General features: G+C 35.6%; 1 protein-coding gene across 1 annotated transcript in view; it reads left to right on the forward strand.

The window, feature by feature from the left end:
• Positions 1 to 13,127, forward strand: part of LOC148943279 (uncharacterized) — a 40,278-nt gene extending 27,151 nt beyond the window's left edge. The window contains exons 4-6 of the mRNA XM_089101369.1: positions 5,692 to 5,877; positions 8,600 to 8,786; positions 13,013 to 13,127. Of these exons, the coding sequence (XP_088957495.1) occupies positions 5,692 to 5,877; positions 8,600 to 8,786; positions 13,013 to 13,112 (473 nt within the window). The 3' untranslated portion in view covers positions 13,113 to 13,127. The remainder of the gene's footprint in view (positions 1 to 5,691; positions 5,878 to 8,599; positions 8,787 to 13,012) is intronic.
• Positions 13,128 to 22,028: the final 8,901 nt, after the last annotated feature.

Below are 22,028 nucleotides of genomic sequence, written 5' to 3' on the forward strand. Positions count from 1 at the left end.
GTTTGGTTATGCAGTGTCTGAGTGCTCGGGGTTCAACATACTTAAAATATCCCCTCGTTCCATAATCGTGCTCACATTGGTTAAATAGATCCATAGCATAGAAAATTTTCGGTAGAATTTTAGCAAAATACTTAACACAAAACATCAATCCATGAAAAGATAATAAAACTTCCACTGGTAATATATTAAAGAAAAAAATATATACTTTTATTTGGTAATTTTGATGGTAGGGATATTGGGGAGGGAATGAAAGTTTTCAGAATACGCAGTTCTTTATTTTGTTACCTTTGAAGTGGTTTTATATGAGTTTTAAATGTATTTAGAAAAATCAGGGGACAATAACTTAGGTAAGAATGGACTAGGGCAAAATATACCGATCTCATCGCATGAAAAGGTAGAATAAATTTCAAATGCCGCAATATTCCAACATTCCTTCCCAACTTCATCCACAATTTAGCAAAGTGTTCCTTCCAACTCATATTCTGATCAACTAGCTCACCTAAATATCTCATAGTAGATACACGCTCCAAATAAGTATATTCATCAATGGGTAGTCTACTAAGTTCAAGTACTGATTGGTCAGTACGAGAGAAAATCATGAACTTGGTTTTTGGCATATTAACAGATAATTTATTTGCACTAAACCAAGTTTCTATCCTCTCGAAAGCTGCCAACAAATTCTTCTTAAGCGATCTTTCATCAGTACCGCTCACTATGCAGGCTGTATCATCAGCAAATAGGACATTTAGCCCGAGATCATCCAGCGCCCTGTTGATGTCGTTAACATAAATAAGAAAGAGAAGAGGTCCAAGTATTGACCCTTGAGGAACGCCGACTTGACCAGTGATACCAAGTAGTGAAGAGGTAGCATTTTCACCATCCACAAACTGACTGCGCCCAGTTAAATATGAGTCAATTAGAGATTTTGTAGGTCCACGTATACCATAATTTTCCAGTTTACGAAGCAAAATTGTATGACAAATAGTATCGAACGCTTTTTTTATATCTATAAATATAGTAGCTGGAATTTCTTTTTCATCCAAAGTGTGGTGTATAAACTGTGTGAGAGTCAGAATTGCATGTTCAGAGCTATGACCCTTCCTAAACCCAAACTGAAGGTCATTAAAACATCTCCTTTTATCAAAAACTTCATTATACGGTTGTAAAGACATCGTTCAATTACTTTTGAGAATGAAGATAGGATCGAGAGTGGCCCGTAGTTTGTTGGATCTTTCACGTCATCACCCTTATGCAGGGCTAAAACACGTGCAGACTTTAAGCAAGCTGGGAAACGTCCACTTGAAAAACATAAGTTGATAACATGAACTAAAAATTCTGTAACATCAGGCATTAGGTTATCCGTTTTAATAGGCTTGTCGATGAGCCATCCGTACCTTCCGACGACCTATTCTTCAGTTGGTATATAACATGCAATAACTCGTCTGCTGAAATTAGTGTTATGAAAAGGGAGCAATCCAATGGAGGCGGCAAGTAAGCAGAATGTGTTGAATTGTGTAAACTTTGATTTCGTGCTTCATGTGATGTTCCGTGACCAATATTTGCGAAGTGCTCATTTAGGACACCAACAGCATTTCGCTTTCCTTTAACAATTTTCTTGTCTTTTGGTGATAATATCTCTTCTGGAAGGTTTTTCATTTTCTTTTTCCCAAGGCATTCATTGAAAATCAAGCAAGTCTTTTTTGGGGACCCTTCATCATTTTGAAATTCATGAAGATAGTATGACTGCTTCGCTTGTCGCAATAACTTTGTCAGACAATTTCTGTACTGCCGAAATTTGGCCTGATTTTCGTGTGTAGGATCTGCCATGAATTTCCTGAAGAGGTTATTTTTGGTATGTATAGAGGACAAAACAGCAGCTGTAATCCATGGTTTCTTTGGTTTAATATAACGCCTAGCTTGCCTGCTTGATAAAGGACATGCCTTATTAAGTACTATTTCTAACTGATTGATGAAGTATTCTATAGCTTTGTCCACGTCGTCACATTCTAAGCAGGGAGACCGGTTGACTTGGGACAGTAAACTTTACAGTTTATCAATTGAAGCAGCGTCCAGTCTTCTTGACCTCAATGAAGAGGGTTTAGGGGAGAGACCCGTTTCAAGGTCGCAGAGGATCGTAAAATGGTCAGAAATATCATCAACTATAACGTTACAGCCCAGTGTCTCTAAATTTGTGAAAATATTGTCAATTAACGATGCTGACGACTCCGTGATTCTCGTTGGGATCCGGCATGTTGGAAGCAAACCCGCGAAAATACAAATCGTTACAAAGTCAACGGCAACACTATTCGAAAACATCGAATTCACATCCCTATGTACATCACTAATATCAATATTAAAATCACCCAACATCATTAACTTACATTTTCTTTGGGTCATCAGCGAGCTAAGTTCATCGAACTTTTCTACAAATTGTTTAGCAGCCGAACTCGGCGGCCTATATAGGGCGCAACATAACACTTTCGAAGGACTTAAATCTAGCTCAATAGCAAAAAATTCAAATGACATTTCTTCATAAAGGTAATCATAATCATTCACTTCTCTTACAGGTATACCATCATTTACAAAAAAAGCCAACCCTCCTCTCTGTCTACCTATTATATTTTTAAATACCGACTTATAACCATTTATATGAGCTAGCTCAGAAGATTGCTTATTTAAAAACGTTTCACATGCACCAAAAACATCAATCTTATGGTCGGGAAGTAATAGTGAAATATTGTCTAAACTACTCATAATTCCACAAAAATTTAGAAATGCTGTTCTCAGAAGCTTCTTTGTTGGTTTACTCATAATCATTCCTAGAGAAAGGTATTTGTTCATGGGTAAATTATTAATAAAATAATCATAAGTGTTTTCATCCTCTCTATTAGTGCATTAAAGAATCTGTGATAAATTCAAGGGTCTCTCCTCCAACTCACTCAACCTATCGCGAGTTCCACCACAGCCACCACTATTCAAATTAGAAGAAAAAATAACTCACCCATATTCTCCACTTGGCGGTGGGCCGGGGTGACGCAGCGGAAAAAAGTCAACGGCAGTGTGTTCCTGTAGAAGTTTTGCAACAAAAGATATACGACAAGAAAACTGAACCAATTTTAATGAGTTTAGGCCTAGGAGCTCAGAGATAGATGAGCAGGGATTTGGAAATAAGTGAAAAATACGGAAAAAAAGAAAGCACATAGGAACGAAAAGAGCAAAAAGAAAGGAAACAAAAATAAAGAAGAACATAGAGAATGAGATAAATACACTTTTTTTAAGTAGGACACTTTACTTATCGATCTTCTCATTCCCAAGCAGCATAGACTGTATACTGAATAATAAAAAACAAAAACATAATCAATCTGACAAATCATTATATAGATATATATACAACTAATATTAGCATTCGTCATGTGTTACCCATTGGCCAGTAATATCGTTTCTAGTTTGCAGCAATAGTCTGGCCCCAGATTGTTTCACTCGCGTGAACTTGGATATTAGCTGAGCTTTAAGATCACGTGCCTTGGCCAAAAGCTCATTACGTAGGGCATTTAGTGAAGGAGGCAAATCAGTACATATTCTCATACCGCTTCCTTTAAGTTTGCCTACATTGCCCAATAACATTTGCAAGTCCAAATTGTTCGCACTAGAAATAAGAACAGGCGATACTCCAGCTTGTTTGTTGTTTCTAACTGTAATGGGGCTAACACTCTTTATGCGGTACACTTTTTTAAGAGGAATGACTTTTTCAATCTCTAATTTCTCTTTGAATAAAGTCTCAATATTTTCGGTAAGAGATTGGCCTGTAATGTAGTAAGTAATCAGAATCCGTTTGTTTCAAAACAGTTTTCGTCATCTTTATAAAAATATCAAGATTCAAGATTCATTTAATAAAAATAGCTGTCGTAGTTACGGCTGACACCGTAACTAAATTACGCTACCCTTTACAAAAGTATATATATATACACTAAGTACGATTAATAACTCTAGTAAAAGAATTAACGAATGAATTGCTGAAACGATTTGTTCTGCAGCGTACTGGTTCCAGCTTATTCGTGTGGTGTGTGTTTCTGTTGACTGTGGTGGTGGGGGGTAGTATGGATCGGTGTTGGGGTAGTAGGGAACTTCTAACTCTTAGTCCTAGGGCGTTTTATTATAGGTACTATTAAAAAATTTCGAAAATGAATTGTTAAACAAGTTAGTTTTTCAAAGTATTGGTACTAACTCGTTTCTTCTTGGTGTGACCTACTGACCTGGCACCAATGGGAAATTGCTGGAAACGCATTATCAACAGAAAGCGATGATTTTTAATAGTTTCAATTGTAATTTATTAATATTTCAATTGTTTAAATAATATAGTTAATAATTAATGTAGTGTTTTAATTAGTTAATATTTATTAATAATTCATATTTTATTTTAATATTCATTCAGCATATTTATAATCAACAAAGTTATCTCGAAGGATGAATTTAAAAAAAAATTTCTAGATTGTATTACCAGAGAGACATCCTGTTTTGTACTCCGTTGTTGCCTTGTGTATTGTGATTTTAAAAATTTCAATTATGCTACTGGACTTTATTAAAATATTCCATTATCAGACGACATCCTGTTTTTCCTGGATTGTTGCGTTGTACATTGTAATATGAAGTAAAATTGAATAGTCCTACCGAGTTTTATTCAGATATACGATTATCGGACGGATATCCTACTTTGTCCTGTATTATTGCCTTGTACAATGGGATAAATAAATGGAATTGTCCTGCAGGATGTTACTAAGATGCAATTTTCTGTTTTGTATAGTGTTTGGTGTTTTTCACTTTTCTTTCTGTTGTGTTTATGTTACTATGAATGTCTGAAGTCTGGTTAATGTCGACATTTACCGGTAATGTCGGAAATTTCTTTTTCTCTGCTTGGATTCAATTAGCTTTACGAATCAGCTTTTTCAGTCTTATGCAGGCTTTGATGGTAAAAGTTAAGCTTAGGTTGGATTAGGTTAAATTAGGTTATAAATCTCAGAAATGGGTTAAAAACATAATCTAACCCAACCTAATCTGTCACCATCAAACCTTACATAAACCTGAAAAAGCTGACTGGCAGCGATGACTAAATCCAAGGAGAAAAAAAGGTATTTCGGACACGGTATTAACGGTGAACGTCGACATTCGCCAATTTCTGCAATTCACGGTAACATTTATGTTATTATAGTTTGTTTCGTTGTATTTCGTTTCTTTTTTTCTGTTGATTAAGGCTTCCGGCGTTAAGCCGAAATACCTTAGTGAAGAAAGTTTTTTTTTTCCTGTTGTCTTATTGAAAACATTCTACCCATTTTTCAATAGTTTTATTTCTTTTTTAGTGGAGGATAATTTTAACTGCTCTAAAATGGGCAAATGTAAAACCGTACATACCGGTGGCGGATCCAGGGGGCGCCCCCCGCCCCTCCCTAGCGTAGTCTAAAGTAGTGTAATTTGCTTAATTAACTCAAATTTGCGTTAATTAAACTTGCTCCTAACGCAAGTTAATCTGATCGACCTATTTTGCCCCCCCCCCCAATTTATTTTCGGATCAACCTATTTTGCCCCCCCCCCCCACCTAAAAAAATCAGCCCCTGGTTTATGCACCCATCATTTTCGGCCTAATAAATTGTGGAGGCTAAAGAAAATGATTCAATATATTGTCTTCTCTTTTTTCAGTGAAAATGAAAATCAAAGAAAAGGAAGTGATGAAAATCAAACACTTAAGGAACTCACTCGTCAGCCGAGGGAAAGCGACGAGAATTTTTGCAAAAAGACTGGTGATTTTGTCTGAAGCCCAAATTCAAATTGCAGAAACATTGCCCGAAAATATTTCAGAAGATTTGCATGAACTGACTTACTCAGGTTTTATTTTTTGTATATATATCGCTATAAGTTGTTGTTGTTTTTTTGTTACTGAGGTAAACCTACATTGTGGGAGGGGGAGTGGAGGGCTTTGAGCCCACATTACCCCTGAAATCTTAAGATTTCTTTGATTTTTCCGCTGATTTTTGTTCTTTCTGAGCATAATACGTAATGTAAGCATAATATTGAGCTTGTAAATATTATTTGTAGCGTCTTCAATTCAGAAGTATGTCTATACTTCACCTTCATCCCTTCATTTTCAACAGTCCTAACTTTTAAAATTTTTACAACGAGAAGTTTTCTGCCATTGAAAAAAAAAAGGCGAGAATAAATGGAAGAATTTGAAAATTCAAAAAAAAATTTGGTGAAAATTGGGTTTACATACAAATTGTATATAAATAAACATTTAGTGTTTCTAAAACTGATAAGATATATATATATATATATATATATATATATATATATATATATATATATATATATATATATATATATATATATATATATATATACACGAGGGCTATTCCGAAACTAGGGAACGTTTCCGTCTGACGCCACTACGATCACGTATATTTTGGTGTGCGCGTGCTCGTACCTTCAGTCGGCATCCAGCCGTGAGAACGAAAACATCTCTTCGCTGCCAGTTTTCCCTATATTCCAATTTCAAATGTACGCTGCAATTTCAAATCCTGCCAGTTGTGAAGTGCGGTCCGTAATACGGTTTTTGTTAGCAAAACCCAATAGAAATTCATCGGCAACTGTGCGAAGTGTATGACAATGGTATATCTAGTTTGAAAATGACTGAACCAACGTGCATGATAAAGAGACGAGTGGACGCCCGAGCATTGTGACTGACGATCTTCTCGCCAAAGTTGATGAGAAGATTCGTGAAAAGATTTGCTTCACAATAACGGAGCTCTCGCTTTGCTTCCCACAAGTTTCACGGACTTAATTGTTTGGAATAATGACTCACAAGCTTGGCTACCATAAATTTTGTGCAAGATGGGTGCCAAAAATGCTAACAGACGTCCACAAAGGTCAACGAATGAGAGCAGCTTTAACATGTTTTGACGCCTACCACACACATGGTGATTGTTTACTGGATCGAATTGTAACAGATGACGAGACGTAGGTGAAGCACGTCAATTGCGAGACAAAATTATAGTCCATGGAGTGGGGGCACACAAGTTCCCCCAAAAAAACAAAAAAATTTTGCAAACCTTGTCAGTGAGGAAGATTATGGCTACTGTTTTTTGGGATAGGCAAGGTGTGCTGCTTATTGACTTTCTCGAGCGTGGTGCAACAATCAACTCTGATCGGTAGTACCAAACATTGCGCAAGCATAGAAGAGCAGTCAAAACAAGTGCCGAGGAAAGTTATCGTCAAAAATTTTGTTTTATCATCACAATGCCCGACCTCACACGGCAAATCGAACTGCAGAACTTCTTGACTCACTCATATGCGATATTTTCCCACATCCACCCTACAGTCCCGACCTAGCACCGAGTGATTTTCACTTGTTCCCGAAGATGAAGAACTGGCTAGCGACACAGCGTTTTGATGACGACGACGAGCTCCGGGCGTGCATCACTGAGTGGCTGAGATTGCAGGCGGCGGATTTCTATGACGAAGGGATTTCGAAGCTTGTCCACCGCTACGATAAGTGCCTTAATTTGTTTGGTTACTATGTAGAAAAGTATCATTTTAGTCACTGATGCTTTGATTTTTATTTGATTTGGTTTGTGTTTTTTTTTTGTTTTTTTTTTCCTTCTATCGACGCAAGATTTTCCTTCTAAACTGGATAGGAAATAAACACAACGGAGGTGAAAATGAGAAGCTGAAGGTTTTCTCATGGTCGACCAAGTTATTTTCAATCTAGGTTTGAATTACGCAAATAGCCCTTAAGTTCAAATTTATCAAGTATATTCAACAGTTGCAACAGTATGCAACTGTTGCAACTGTATCTCAACAGTTGCACTCCCTAGTGTTTGCCACGTTTTCCTAGTATGGCATTGATAAAGATAAAAAATTTGGGATTGGATTTTACAATCCCCACTAGCTCTGCTAATCTCCGTTTCATGGCCCTTCAGCCTGGGAATGCAATGGGCGGCTGGGGGCCAGCCATTCTGTGCTTTGGCAAACCCTTCTTTTTTACCTTCCCCAGATTTCTCCAGGTTGCATATCCGTTTAGAGCTGGGTCAACTCTAGCCGAACTTACAGAGTCATGCCACTGACCCCATTCAAACCAAATAAACAGCATCACCAGGACTCGAACCTATGTCTTCTTGGACAAAGGGTCTCAAGTCTAGCGTGCTAACCACTCGGCTAGGACAGCTCGCTTACGTGCATCGTAAGTAAAGACGCTTCTACGAAACACGTTTGTTTCGACGTGTATCTACGAGACACGTTTGTTTAGGATAAATTCTATTATCCCTGAATTAAAAAACTGTCGACAGAAAAGCACCGAATCGTGCCGTTTGACATACCGTTGACATTTCTCCTTGAGGCTTGAATAATAGCAACTGTCTCTTGTTGTAATATGTTCGTTTTGTTGTGTCTTTAGACGTTATCTGAGTTTAATCTTTTCTTTCGAAGCTCCGGTGTTTTCTTGTTTTGTCGTAAGCGGGTTCCTAAAAACTTACTGATTAATTATTTTTATCGTTTAATTAATGATATCGTCTAATTAATTATTTTTATCGGATTTATTATTTTTATTTTTTAGGTGGGTCTATATGTAGAAGCGTAATTGATGATGCGAATGACAAGTTAAGTGCATTGGCAGTACAGGAACGGATTGTTTCAGAACTTGGAGGCTCATTTGTCCCACCTCCTCCAGAAAACCCGGACCTCCCACCTCGCTATGAAGATTTAGATATGTCTTCAATCTCTCTCAATGGATCTATTCGTGGGTAGGTACTAACAAACCTAAAATATAATTCTCGTTTTCTTGCCCACATATTCTTGAGGGGTCAAACTTATATTAGCCCAATAAAGTGGGCTGAACTGGCAAATCTAGAATAGAGAGTAGAAATAAGCCCAATTGGGTGGTAGGCAATTTGTACAAAGTGGATGACAATGTGTAGGATGTGAAAAATATTTAACTTTAAAACAAATTAGATCGTAAAATAAATTAAACCAAAATGTTAACCATGAAAAATAATGAAAGGCTCAAAGCCTCATTAGGTGGCAAAACAGCTTTTTTAAAATATTAAAACAGGAAAAATAAAAACAAAATTTGCAGCATTTAGCTATTATAAGTTGCTTTGAAATATATCACATCCCCTTAATCTATCTATGCCCCTCCCCCAGTTATTGCCGGTCTTCCATAAGTGTCAACCTAATGCTCTAAATATATATTACATTAGTTATTTGAACAAAAAATACGGGACCAATTCCAGGATAGTTATTATTTCTAAATCGATTTTTAAACCCTAAGTGTATGTCGTAATAGTTAAATGCCTTGAATCCAAGGAGCTACTAAAGACACTTTAACTGCAGTAAGCTGTCAAAATCAATATTTATATGGATTTACATATTTATTTCTTTTTTTATATTATTTCTTTACTTAATTAAAACTGATTATAACAGTAATTTCCGTATTTGTATGCCGAATCTTACAATATATACAAAGAATTTATTAAAAATTACGAGAATAAATTAAAGCTCATATAGGCTTTTATAACCAAGTTATTTTATGACAGGTACTAATTATTTCTTTATTTTAGACAGATTATAACAGTTGTTTTTGTATTTGTATGCTAAATCTATCAGTATGTTCAAAGACTTTATTGAAAATTACTTGGGAACAAATTAAAGTTAATATAGGGTTTTATAAAATCAAGTTCTCATCCAGTAGCGTAATTTGCTATGGGGCAGGGTTGCAACTGCCTCTTCCAGACCTCAGTTGGCCCCCTCAGACCCCAGTTTGCCCCCCAGCTGAAATTTAGTTTCTTCCAAAATTTTGCCAAAACCGAGATAAACCTGCATTATTCAAGGATCAATAGAAACAGATCAGTTTTTTTTTTAGTACATATTGACCTTTATAGTACTTTAAAGTACTTTTATAGTGTTAAATGGTACCTTTATGGTACCAAATGGCCTATTTTTTAGTTTTTACTGTCATTTTTTTTGATTTGGGAAAATTGGCTCTGACTTTGCCCCCCCCCCCACAAAAAAAATAACGAAATTACGCCACTGTTCTCATCATTCATTTTTACGCTATTGTAGCGCAAGTCTCGTTAAAATTGACGAATAATACGGGTAAAAATTGTGAATTATATCCGGGTAAGCCAGATGAGCAACCTTTCTGGTGCTTTAACACTCAAGCCTCTAGTTGCTTCTCAACTTAAAGAATTCATGGAGAGGTATTAAATGTTTTTAAATCATTCATGTAGGCCGTGGCAACAAATTTAGGCTATTACGAAATTAATACATGAAGAAAGGAGGAGGGGGAGGAGAAGTTAATATAAAAAAGGAGGGCCATGGTTTATATTTAATGATAAAAAAACTGCCGGATTTCTAGCTAATTTTCAATTACTTTTTTTTTTTTTTATTTTTTAGCAAATTAAACAAAGGACACAAATGTTAACATTTTGAAGCTTCATTTCCATGACTTCCAGAATGCTTAATAACTGGACTACATGTTTTGATTTTGTATTTTTCGTGTTGCTGTCAAGTATTTTTTAAATGACATTAACCAAGTTAAGTTACGGATTTTTGAAAACCTAGGAAAGTGTATAAAAAAAAACACATCAATTGGGCCAAATAGATTGTTTTCATGGATCTCGGAACATCTAATGTCTATCTTTATACGTACAAGTATTGAGACATGTAAAACTGCAATAAAAATAAGCCTTTAAGTTGCAGAACAGCGTGTGTAGCTTTATTTTCAAGGGTCGTGGATAAGTTTAATAAATGGACTCTCTTCCAACGTTGAATTTATTGATTTTTTCAGTGCAGTACTAAATAGCGACACAAATTATAACTATTTTCAGTTATTGATAAAACAGTACAAATAACGCATAACATAATAACAAAAAAATATAGAATAAGAATAAAAACAATTTACATAAAAACATATTTATATTCTTTCAGTTAGGTATAATGACTTTCGGGGCACAGTTTGTGCTTACGAAGCACAAACGAAGCACAAACGAAAAGAAGGTCGCCCCCGAATGAGGTGGGAGGATGTCTTTAAGGGAAACTGGAACTTCGTGGAAGGGTTAATAGATTGGGATGGAGGAGGAGCGTACTTATTTTGGCCTCAGGGGGATGGGACTGCAGTGAGTTGTTAGTAGTAGCAGTAGTGGTAATTAGACAATATATGGTGGAGTAGACTGATTGCTCCAATGGTACACTGTGCCTTAGAGAACTGATCCAGCATAGAGAGGGACTCTGCATCCAAGCTTGACAGTCGGAAGCAGCAGTGTCAACGCTTTGAAATAAATTGAACTGTTTTTTTTTTCGCCCAAAATTTTACTATTTGAAATTATTTGATACCACCTGAAAATTAGGGTGAGTATTTTCTGTGTAAAAAAGAAACCAGCCCAATCAGAAAGAAGAGAACAATCTTTGGCATTTAGTGCGCTAAATATTCATTCCCTTTCTTTTGTGAATATCCCAAAAAGAAACAAATTGGAAGAGTGTTTCGAAACAAGTAAGACAAGACTAGAGTTGCGTTCGATTTAACAGAACTTAGTTAACTAACCAGTCTACTTTTTTCGCTTTTAAGGTTATATTTGCTAGAAAGTGAACTAAGAAAGTTTACCAGGCTTTTGCAAACAGAACGGAGAGTTTGGCAGAAAATCCAAAGTTGCTATAACGTGAGCCCTACAAAACATTAAGAACAGACTATCAGGTTCAGGAAGGCGAAGCCCGTAACAGTAAAAAAGAATCAAGAAGGCTGAAATAAACCCTTTCGTGAAAATTTGACGCCTCGTTTCCTTTTATGAGAAGAGAATTAAAATCCAAAATTAAAAATATAGTCTCTGAGTAAAAAATGCTTTTAATAAATGGCTGCATCATTCAATCTGGGTTCCCCTAAATGAATCATCATATTTGGCAAGAGCCAAGACTTATACCATAAAAGCAAGCATGAGCTGTCGAGTTTGAAGTTTTGGCGAGAAATTCTTTGTAGATATTTAAGGACGAAAAATTCGTAATAGTAGTTCCAAATTCAACTTTTCAGTTAACTAAAAATCCGTTTGTCAAACAAAACGTTCAAAGTTAACTAAGAATTGCAAAAAAAACGGCAAAATCTACTGATTAGTTAACTAATGAAGAAAATTTCTCTCTTTGCTACACTATTTTTCTGTACTCTTTTCACTCTGTTTTCTACACTCTTCAAATCGTTAGTGAGACCAATGATCGAATATGGTTATACAACAACCTGACCTTTTTTTCAAAAAGACAGCAATGCAATAAAAAAATCTAAAGGATGGCTACTAAATTTGTTCCATCACTTAAAGACTTTTCATAGCAAGACCCTTTGAAAAAATTATCGTTCCCAAGTCTCTCACAGTGATTTTTGAGAGAACATCAAATTGAAGCATTTGAAATACGCAAAAAATACTATAACGGCATCCTTCCAGAAGAAATTACAACATTCAAAAATAATAATCTGAGAGGTTACGAGTTAAAGCAAACCGATGAACGTTTCAGAAGAAATGTTGGTAGATGGGCATTCAGCAACCGCATTGTCTCCGAGTGGAACGCCCTACCGTCAGACACTGTAGACTCAGATTCAGTCAATGCATTTAAGAACAAAATTAGCAATCATTATAGTGAAAAAGCATTTGATTATTTAAATTTTTGTAGATAGAGGCGCAAGCCTGTTTTCGCATTATATTATTATTATTATTAAATCGAACGAGGCTTAGTTAGAGTTAGAAATGGTGAATACTAATAAAGTAAATACTTCTATTGGAGTTAGAAGTGAAATGAGACGAAAATGTGCAGGAAAGATGGTTCCTGTCATTCAATTTTCGAGTGTGCAGTTTTGTACCAGGACCTCTAAATTGCACCAAAAGTGGTACAATTATGCCACGTTGACAACGCTGATCTTGAACCAGTGAGTGGGGGACGTCTCCTGGGAGGATGCAGTTAAACACAAACTTGATTATTATTTAATTTTTAGGGACACTCCTGTTGTGTCTCCAAGCCCGAGCGCGCCACCTGGTGACATAGAAATTCAGCCAGAAGAGCGTAATATTGGCTGGAAGCGATCTGCCCAGTAAACCTGCGTTCTTCTTTTCAATTAAGTTCTTCTTCTTGTCCTTCATAATAGGTTTGTTGATAAAAATTTCGGGGGGAGGGGCAAAAGAGGGTAAATTGTTTGAAAAAATCAAAAATTAAAAGCTGTCATGAGGCCTTTATCTGTGCTTTGATAATCTTGGCCGCGATCTAGAAGCCTGTTATCATTGCTTATAAATTAGTCATCTCTTATTGCCTGTATCCTAAAATGGCTGACAACTATAAATCTAACTTCTAATATGCTCACAGTAAGCAAAAGGGGTTAATTTTTCGTTAATATGCTCTAAAAAATTAATTTTTTTTTTGTTTGGTAGTGTTTTGGAACACTAATAAAACCAAACAACTATTTTTTATTAATGATAATCGATTTCTGGGACGCGTCCCTCATCTTGAACCAAGTGATGCTTTGGGGTTTATTGTGTATTTATGGTACCTGGTTCGTTGTGTTTTTTAAAGTCTGGCTGGTAATATTGCACTGAAAGATGTGTTGTTTCGACAAAATTATTTTTGTGCTAAAAATTTATTGAAGGCAGTTTGTAGTCTATCAATATATTTAAGCTATTATTTCTCTACAGTTTAATGTATATTTATCTACATGTTAAGACAAAAAAAGCGTTAAAGGCGTAACAGCGACAGATTTTAACGTTCACGTTTTTTAACCATATTATCAAAGTTAAGTATTCAGTAAACAGTTGATGTTAAGTGACACCGAAAATACTATGCATCACCAGTCAATTTTTTTTTTTTTTTTATTATTGCTATTTAGTTAGTGTATTTTTATTCACGAAGTATACTTCTGTGCTCCTTAGTTTATCTTGAGTAGCTCTCTTAACCTTGCCCAGGGTCTTGTCCTTGTCTTTTGCCCTTGTGCCCAGGGTTTTGAAAAATCTACAATTCCATAGCCCACAGTTATAAAGTCTTTCATAAAGAGTGCATTTTCGCTTATACCTGCTACTTAAAACCTTTCTTTTTTTCAAAGGAAAGTATATCTCGGGCGGCCAGTGTGTTTAATCGGTCATTTTAAGGTTTATTCTCATTGGCCCTTTTTTTCTTGAGTATTGGCTTAGCTCCAAAAATCAGGAAAAGAGGAACAATGAGTATAACTTAGAGCAAGTTTAGGTCATTTCAGGTTAATGGAACTGATGTTTGGACCTCCTGAAGAAAAACTTTTCCTTTTTTCAAAGGAAAGTATGCCTCGAACTGCAAGTGTCTCTTTAAGGCTCTATTTGCTTTGACTCATTTTTTGTTTAGTATTGGCTTAACTCCAACAATTAGTAGGGGGACTGAGTAACATTGAGCATAAGTTTGAGTAAATTTCTGTCGTTTCAGGGAAACTCGGAATTGAGGCTGAAACTTCCTGAAGAAACACTTTTTCTTGTTTTAAAAGGAAGTATGCCTCGGACTGCCAGTGTCACTTTAAGACTCCATTCGCTTTGACTCCTTTTTTTATTTAGTATTGGCTTAGCTCCAAAAATTAGTGGGGGGACTGAGTAACATAGGGCATAAGTTTGAGTAAATATCGGTCGTTTCAGGGAAACTCGGAATTGAGGCTGAAACTTCCTGAAGAAAAACTGTTACTTTTTTTTTCAAAGGAAAGTATACCTCGGGCTGCCAGTACATTGAGCATAATTTTGAATAAGTTTTGGTCGTCTCGGGTAAACTCGGGATTGATCCTGAACACCCCTGGGGTGGTTCAAGCTGTGTATTACAGTTGACCCTCGCTAAATATGTTTTTTGGATGAGTCGGTTAGAGTGGCAAAGAATGATGTCAAATAGGGGAGGATATCCCTTCTTTTTTTGTGTCTTTATTTTAGGGGTGTGAATAGTTGATTGGAAATAAACATTCATTATTGTTCATGACATTTGTCTAGATTTTTTAGAGTGTTTGGTCGTTAACATATCTAGAATTTGACGTTCCGTCAAATTTTATTCAATTGTTTGGTTAAATTCCGATAAATTTTGAGCGTCTTTTTGGTAGAATATACAATAAAAACTGAATATTGTGATGAAACGATAACCTTCTTATAGCCTTTAGTGTCAATAATGACTTGTTTAATATATATTACGAACTATTTTTCGAGGGTAACCCTTATCACAGGAATAGTCCTTGGACGACATCTACCCCTACAGAGACTATCTCCCGAAGATGGTTGTTACTATGGCTGCTCCAACCACTATATAAGAGATTCGGTAAGATTAGCTTAATCATATATAATATTTTAACCAACCCACGCGTGTTGAATGGTGAATTACTACAGTACAGAGGTGACGTTAAGGTTTCAATCCTATTGTAACTTTTGTTTTTGTGTTCTATTCTTTGCTTTTGCAATGTCATCAGCGTTCAAACTTCCCAGGTCGTTCAATAGTAAACGTTTTACCCAAAAAGTAGTAGGATTTTCTATTCGCTGATACTAGGAGTAATTCGAGAGTAGGGCAAAGAGTAAAGAGAGTAAAAAGTAAAGTAAAGAGTAAAAAGTGAAGAGAGTAGAGCAAAGACAGGTATGCTACGCACCCATATGTGGCCACATATTTTCCTATTTTACAAATTAATATTGAAATTGAGAATAACCCTCAAACCACCCCAGGTAACACTAGAATAGCTACTCGGGAATAGCTGAGAGATAAGGATGGAACGCGCCTAATGATGTCTTTGGATTTCGCTATTTTGTAAACTAATATCAATGTCAACGTTAACAATAACTCATAAAAAAATTTAAAATGTCCCACACAAATTTCGGTATCATAGATATTTGTTGATTCCCCAATGAGCTGTGTAAAGCCTACTCAGAGCAGTCAGAGAGGTACTCAATACCCTATATCTTCTACAACTTAGAGGTTTTACGGAAATACCTACTCAGAGTAGTCAGAGAGGTACTCAATACCCTGTATCTTCTGCAACTTAGAGGTTTATTTCTGTAACTTTTAGTTTATTTCAATGAATAAGTATCAAGAAATACTAAAGCAAAAACCAAGTAGTTGAAATTATTGAGGATAAGCCCAGAGAGAAACAGAGAAGATGCTACTAAGAAATCTAGTGACTATAAGACTTAATTGATCGAATTAATCGATCTCGATGTCTTTGCTTTGCCTTTCATCTGTGGGACATACGTAACCTTAATAGAATGTACCACAGAGAATGCGTGCATAAAGGCACATATTCTATATGTTATGCTAAGAATGTGACCCATATCACAGGTTTGACATTAATTTTTAAATGGTTTTATCTTTTCAAGTATAATTAGCCGTGCCTTCCATTCATGAAGTATTTCACGCTTTAATGATTATTCATACAATTATCTTATTATATAATAATATAATTTAAAAAAAAAACATGATAAAAAACTGAATTAAGCAAAAGTATGCTACATTTAAAACCTTTTGGGATTATGATTATTCAATGGTAAAAATTAATAGGATTCTTCAGTAATAGATTATAAGGGGCAGTTTTTTCAGAATTCTATTCAACAATGCAATATGACAATCAAATAGACCTTATGCTTGATTCTAATAATACATGACGCTTTCTTTACATCTTGAACTAGTGTTGAAAAAGTCATGAGCGCCATATAGCGTTTGGTATTTTTCTGTCGTAATAGAGTTTTCTCTCAGAAACTGAGATCAGATACTTATTGCTATACTCATGTTCTAAATTAAGCTAATTTTACCTCATTACTGCTCTAAAGGAATACCGAACGCTAGATGGGGTAGATGTTTCGTAACACTAGTGTCAGGTCTGACTTTTATAGATTACCCATATTCTTCGGGATGACAATGTAGACGATCACTTCATCTTGGCAATATTTTTGTATTAGTTTTTCCCCCAATAATTCCTAACAGTAAGGCCGTACCTCGGGACGTCCAAATTATGACCTTTTCAGGGTATATAAGAAAAAATGCCTATCCCGGGAATATAAGAAAAAAATGCGAAAAAATACATAGCAATTCGATGCTTAAAAAGACCTAAAAAAACTAACGGTTTTTTATCTTCATCTTCTTCATTTTTGAAAGTGGTTTCAAAATATTGTTAAATTCTTAGTAGGTAGTCCTAGTTATAAGTGTAATTAGAAGTTTAATTTTGTTTAATTAGAAGTTGAAATTATTTAATTTGATTGAAGTTTAATACGATTCAATTTAATTGCAATTTGATTTAATCTGACAATAAAGAAAAGCCATCGGATTTTTCTCACACAATCAACCAAAGAGGGGAGATCTGTCAACATGCAAGGTTGTAGTTAGTAACTATAGGTCATCATAAATTCAAGAATAAAAACACCTTAAATAAAATAAGTTATTCCCAAGTTATCACTATCAATCAGGGCTACTCGTCAGAGCACACTAGCCTTTGATTTTTTTTATTGCTCCCTCATCCATCACCTCCCTCGTCTTTTGAGTGTCTTTAATCCCCCCCCCCCTCCTCACAAACACAATCGTAGTCATGACCACGCTTGCCAGAATCAGTGACTTCAATTTCGGAAAGAGGGTGTGTCCACCTTAATGTTTCTTTCCTTCCCCCAACCCTACCTAGACTTTAGAAAATACCTATTTTAAGGATTCGTTTCATTGAAAATACTCTTTTTCGTATCTTCATTGTAAAAAATGAAAAATCTGTCTCCTCCCCTTAATTTCTTGAATTGATGCCACTGGTCATAATGAAATTGGGTGATATCACATGATGCATTAGTGATGATGCATGATGCATAATCACTTAGTGCTGCTGACTTAGCTATTTGTTTGTAATACATTTGTTCATGGTTAGTGAATTATTTTCAATTCCGTCATTTCTTGTGCTCTTAATCTTTCAAAATATCAAAGTTATGTGTGTGATATATTATTATTAGTTTTCAAGTTAATCTGTGTATATACATTGATATCACTTTACTGTTATGTGCTCTTTGGGAAGCAATAAATGACTACTTCTTTGTTACCTGTTGTTTTCTTGTCTATCTGTGTAGTTTTTTACTATTTTGAAAGTAAGTTTCAGTTTAGTAAAATGGAAATTCACTAAAACTAAGCTTTGATTATTTAATCTCTGATCACAAATTTGTGATCAGAGATTATCACAGATATGTAATCTGTGATCTCTGATCACAAATTTCCGATTCCTCTCGTGGTTATATTTACGTAGAAATTTATACAGGGAGGTTGTTTACGTTTTGAATGAAACGGAGCCTTGAAAAACAGAGCTAAAACATGTTACTTAAGAAAATAAACTTTCTGTTTAATTAAGAAAGTCAAGTCCAAAATGTTCAAAAATAAGTCGGGTTTTTCTTTAAAATTTTCAGCTATGTTAGAATTTCATCTTGAGCTTTGAATCATGGGAATAGAATATGTTTTACATATGCATATGTTAAAGACTACCCACAAATTGTGTTAGTTATATTTATTATTATTGTTTTCATGTCTATATACTACTATAGTACTAACAACTCAATGCAACACCAAGCCGCCTGGGGCCTACACAGCCACGCACGCTCCTCCATCCAAATCTATTCAAAGCCTCCCTCTTTACACCCTCAAGAAGTTCCCAATCCCTTAAATCTTTCCTTGCGGAATCCTCCCACCTCATTCGGGAACGACCTCCTTTTCGTTTGGCTCTAGATGGTTGGCCGATAAGGACGGTCTTTGGCATTCTGTCATCCGCAGAACGCACCCTAGCCCTCTCAACCTCTCTCTCGTTATAGCCCTAGAAAGAGCGGATTGAACCACATTTTTTGTACAGCTTACTGTTTCAGATACTGTCTATCTCTCGGGTACCCAAAACAATCCGTAGGTAATTTTAGTGTTGTAAAAATACCGTAGAATAAAAACTCGGTAAGTAAAATTGGTAAAACAAGGTACTCCCTAGGAAATACAGGTTAAATAGGTGTTTTAGATTTGTCCTTTAGCTACAAGATCAGTTGAGCATTTCTTTTTAAGCATCACTTACAACTTTTAACGAAATATTTTAATGATTCCGATTTTCTTGGACTTAAAGACTTAAAAAAGGTCCATTAAAATGCCACTTCATCTAGATTCTAGAGTTTCGTCAATTTGATCTGTCTCGTTTATCCCTTTGGCAATCTTGTGCTCAGGGTCATATCGCAGTAATTGGACACTGCCTGAAATGAATAAAAAAGTAAAAAAAAAAATCAAATTTACGATTATTTGAGAGAAAAATCCTATTAGTCTTTTTTTCTATATTTAAACCACAGTTTATAGAATTAGCAGTATGATCATTCCCTATCTCACCCATTATAAAAACCCGGACCAAGGTAAGAGTGCTCCAGAGAACGTTTTTGCAGATATAAACATAAGCGGCATTAGATCTTTTCACGGGTAGACAAGTCAGATTTCTCTTGGACGTGAAACAAGTGGAAACCCGCTATTACGAATAATGCACTTTGTAACCATTTCTCATTGATTGACGGAAACAGATTAACCCGTTAATGCAGAAATAAGTGGGAGGAGCTTTTTGTTCGCACCGAGAATGAAGACCAGAAATGATCTGCGATAAACTTACTGGATAATTCTATAAACTGTGATTTAAACCTAAGAAATGTTACCCTAACAGCCTTGCATATTTAAATATGCCGTATTCATCCACAATCTTCATATCATATACATGTTATTTTTCATTTATTTATAAAAGTATCGAATTCAATTAAAAAAGAGGTTTTTAAGACCTTGCACTGGATCATAAGAGCGGAACATTCAGTCACTTTCAAAGTCAATTAAACTGTCTTCAACAGGATTTGCTTGTAAATCTAGCTCCTCCCCTTCAGACTTAGATTCTGATTCAGGTGACCGCGTTTGTTCCAAAGCCCTCTCCCCCTCCCCAAACGAAAGTCCTGGATACGGCCCTGAGAATTATATATCAACTTCTACCTCCACCCTCTCATTGTCTCTCACTTAGAGCTAATTCTGTATTTATTTGAAGATTCTTTCAATACAACTACTGAAACACAAGAGCCGTTAAACTAGAATAAAAATTTCTTTTAGAGACTGAAGTCATTAACAACTCATTCGGTAGCAATTCGTTTAAAAACAGGATAAATCTAAGAAAAGTGCTCTGGAACTTTCGATTTCTAATTGACTGAACCCCCTCCAAAGCTTATTCGACCACCCCTTCCACATGTAGTGTCTCTGGGAAAAAACAGATGAACAAATGTTTATGGGTCTTTACCTTTACTATAGTTAATGCAATATGATTGCCCCTGACTTAAACAGGAGAGTAGAAATTTCAATTTCCCTTCTGATCAAAATCCTGGATTTATCCAAAGGTAAAATAGGGGGGAATTTTCCACGGAGGATATTTTTCGGGGGGAGCAAATGCCGGATTCCGGGAAAAAGACGGCATGAATACAAGATTTTTCTGAGATTTGAAATTTAAATAAAAATGAGGATATTGATTCTGCTTTGGCCCTCCAAATTGTTGAAAATCCAGACCATATTGTTCTTTTTGATGATACAACTTTAATATTTGAAGCAACTGACTTCCCACAACATTTGAAGCAAATAGCTTACCGCAATTGAAATTAAAAAAAAATATCCAAAAAAAACTTGCTTTAAATAGAGATATTCCTATAAGCACAACTTGCAATAGCTTAAAATTAAAGGATTCAAATAAAAATTTTCTTCAGTTTAAATTAAGATCACCTGACCGCTTTTGTAATGAACATTAGGTCAGTCGACAAGCTAAGTCAATCACTAAGAAGAGAACTCTTGCCCAATCTAATTGGTAAGTGATATCTGGTTTACTCTAGCTTGATGTTTTGGTTTGTTTGATTTAGTCTTTCTTCTGCTCAGTTAGGGCTAATTCAAAAGATTAGTTTTCCTTCTTTGTTTGAGCACTGAAGACGGCTGGGCGGAAATCCCCGAAATATATGCCTCTATCATTTTCGCTTCTTTTTTGCCCGCTGGCTGACAATATCCTCATTTTTCTCGGAATTTTTTTTTTTTTTCTTGTTTGTCAAATGTCAATCTTGCTTCTAGCGCTTTCTTTCTTTAACAGCTGACAGAACTAATGTAATTTTATTTCAGCTACTATTTCACCATTTTAGAATTATAATTACCTGTACTATAATACACTTTTTTGTTTTGATAACAAGTGTTTGTTTTGATAACAAGTCAGACAGACCACCTTTTAAACCAGGGAACACAGCTATACACAAAATAAAATCATATTCAATCTTTTTTCTTCAGCCTCTTCGTGCTTTTGTGCTCTGAAAATTACAAGGCGTCTTAAAATATACAAGATACTGGTAAAATACGTGAAATATCGATAAAATAGGTAAAATGCGTAATTTACGTAAAATACGAATATTACGTAAAATTGGTAAAATACTAATTTTACGGGGGAAGACATCTAGCAAATCTTCCCCCGTTTTTGGAGCGCCCACTTTTCAGAACCTTACACGACCACTGTCATCGCTGTAGCTTCCAATATTCTAATCTTGGTTCGCAGACTTGTCTTCCTACTGTTACAAACTTTTTTCAACTCTGAAAAAACACCCTGGGCCTTGGTTGTTCTACTTTTAACATCTTCACTGAACCCACCGTCTTTACTAATAATACTACCTAGGTGGGCAGCTTCACTTACTGAAGTTGTCCACTTGATCGATCTTTTCGTTACCCAGCATCATCTATTCACCTTCACTTACTCCTAGTCTAATTGACTTAGTCTTCTTAATATAAGTTTTTTTATTGTCATTTCAGACTATGCATCAACCAGAGCCACGGACGAAATTACGGTCGACAAGTTCTACGATGTTCTGATCCAGTCATTGAGAACAATCTCAAACCGTTATCTACTCATCCTAGGAGGGGATCTTAACGCCCATGTTGGAAGCCACGAGAAAGACCGTGAAAGAGCAGTTGAAAGATTTGGACGGGGCGACAGGTGTGAGCGTGGAAGGCGACTC

This window comes from Artemia sp. Qi Xiang Cuo, chromosome 15, assembly GCF_049724085.1.
Source record: "Artemia sp. Qi Xiang Cuo chromosome 15, ASM4972408v1, whole genome shotgun sequence".
Classification (NCBI taxonomy): domain Eukaryota; kingdom Metazoa; phylum Arthropoda; class Branchiopoda; order Anostraca; family Artemiidae; genus Artemia; species Artemia sp. Qi Xiang Cuo.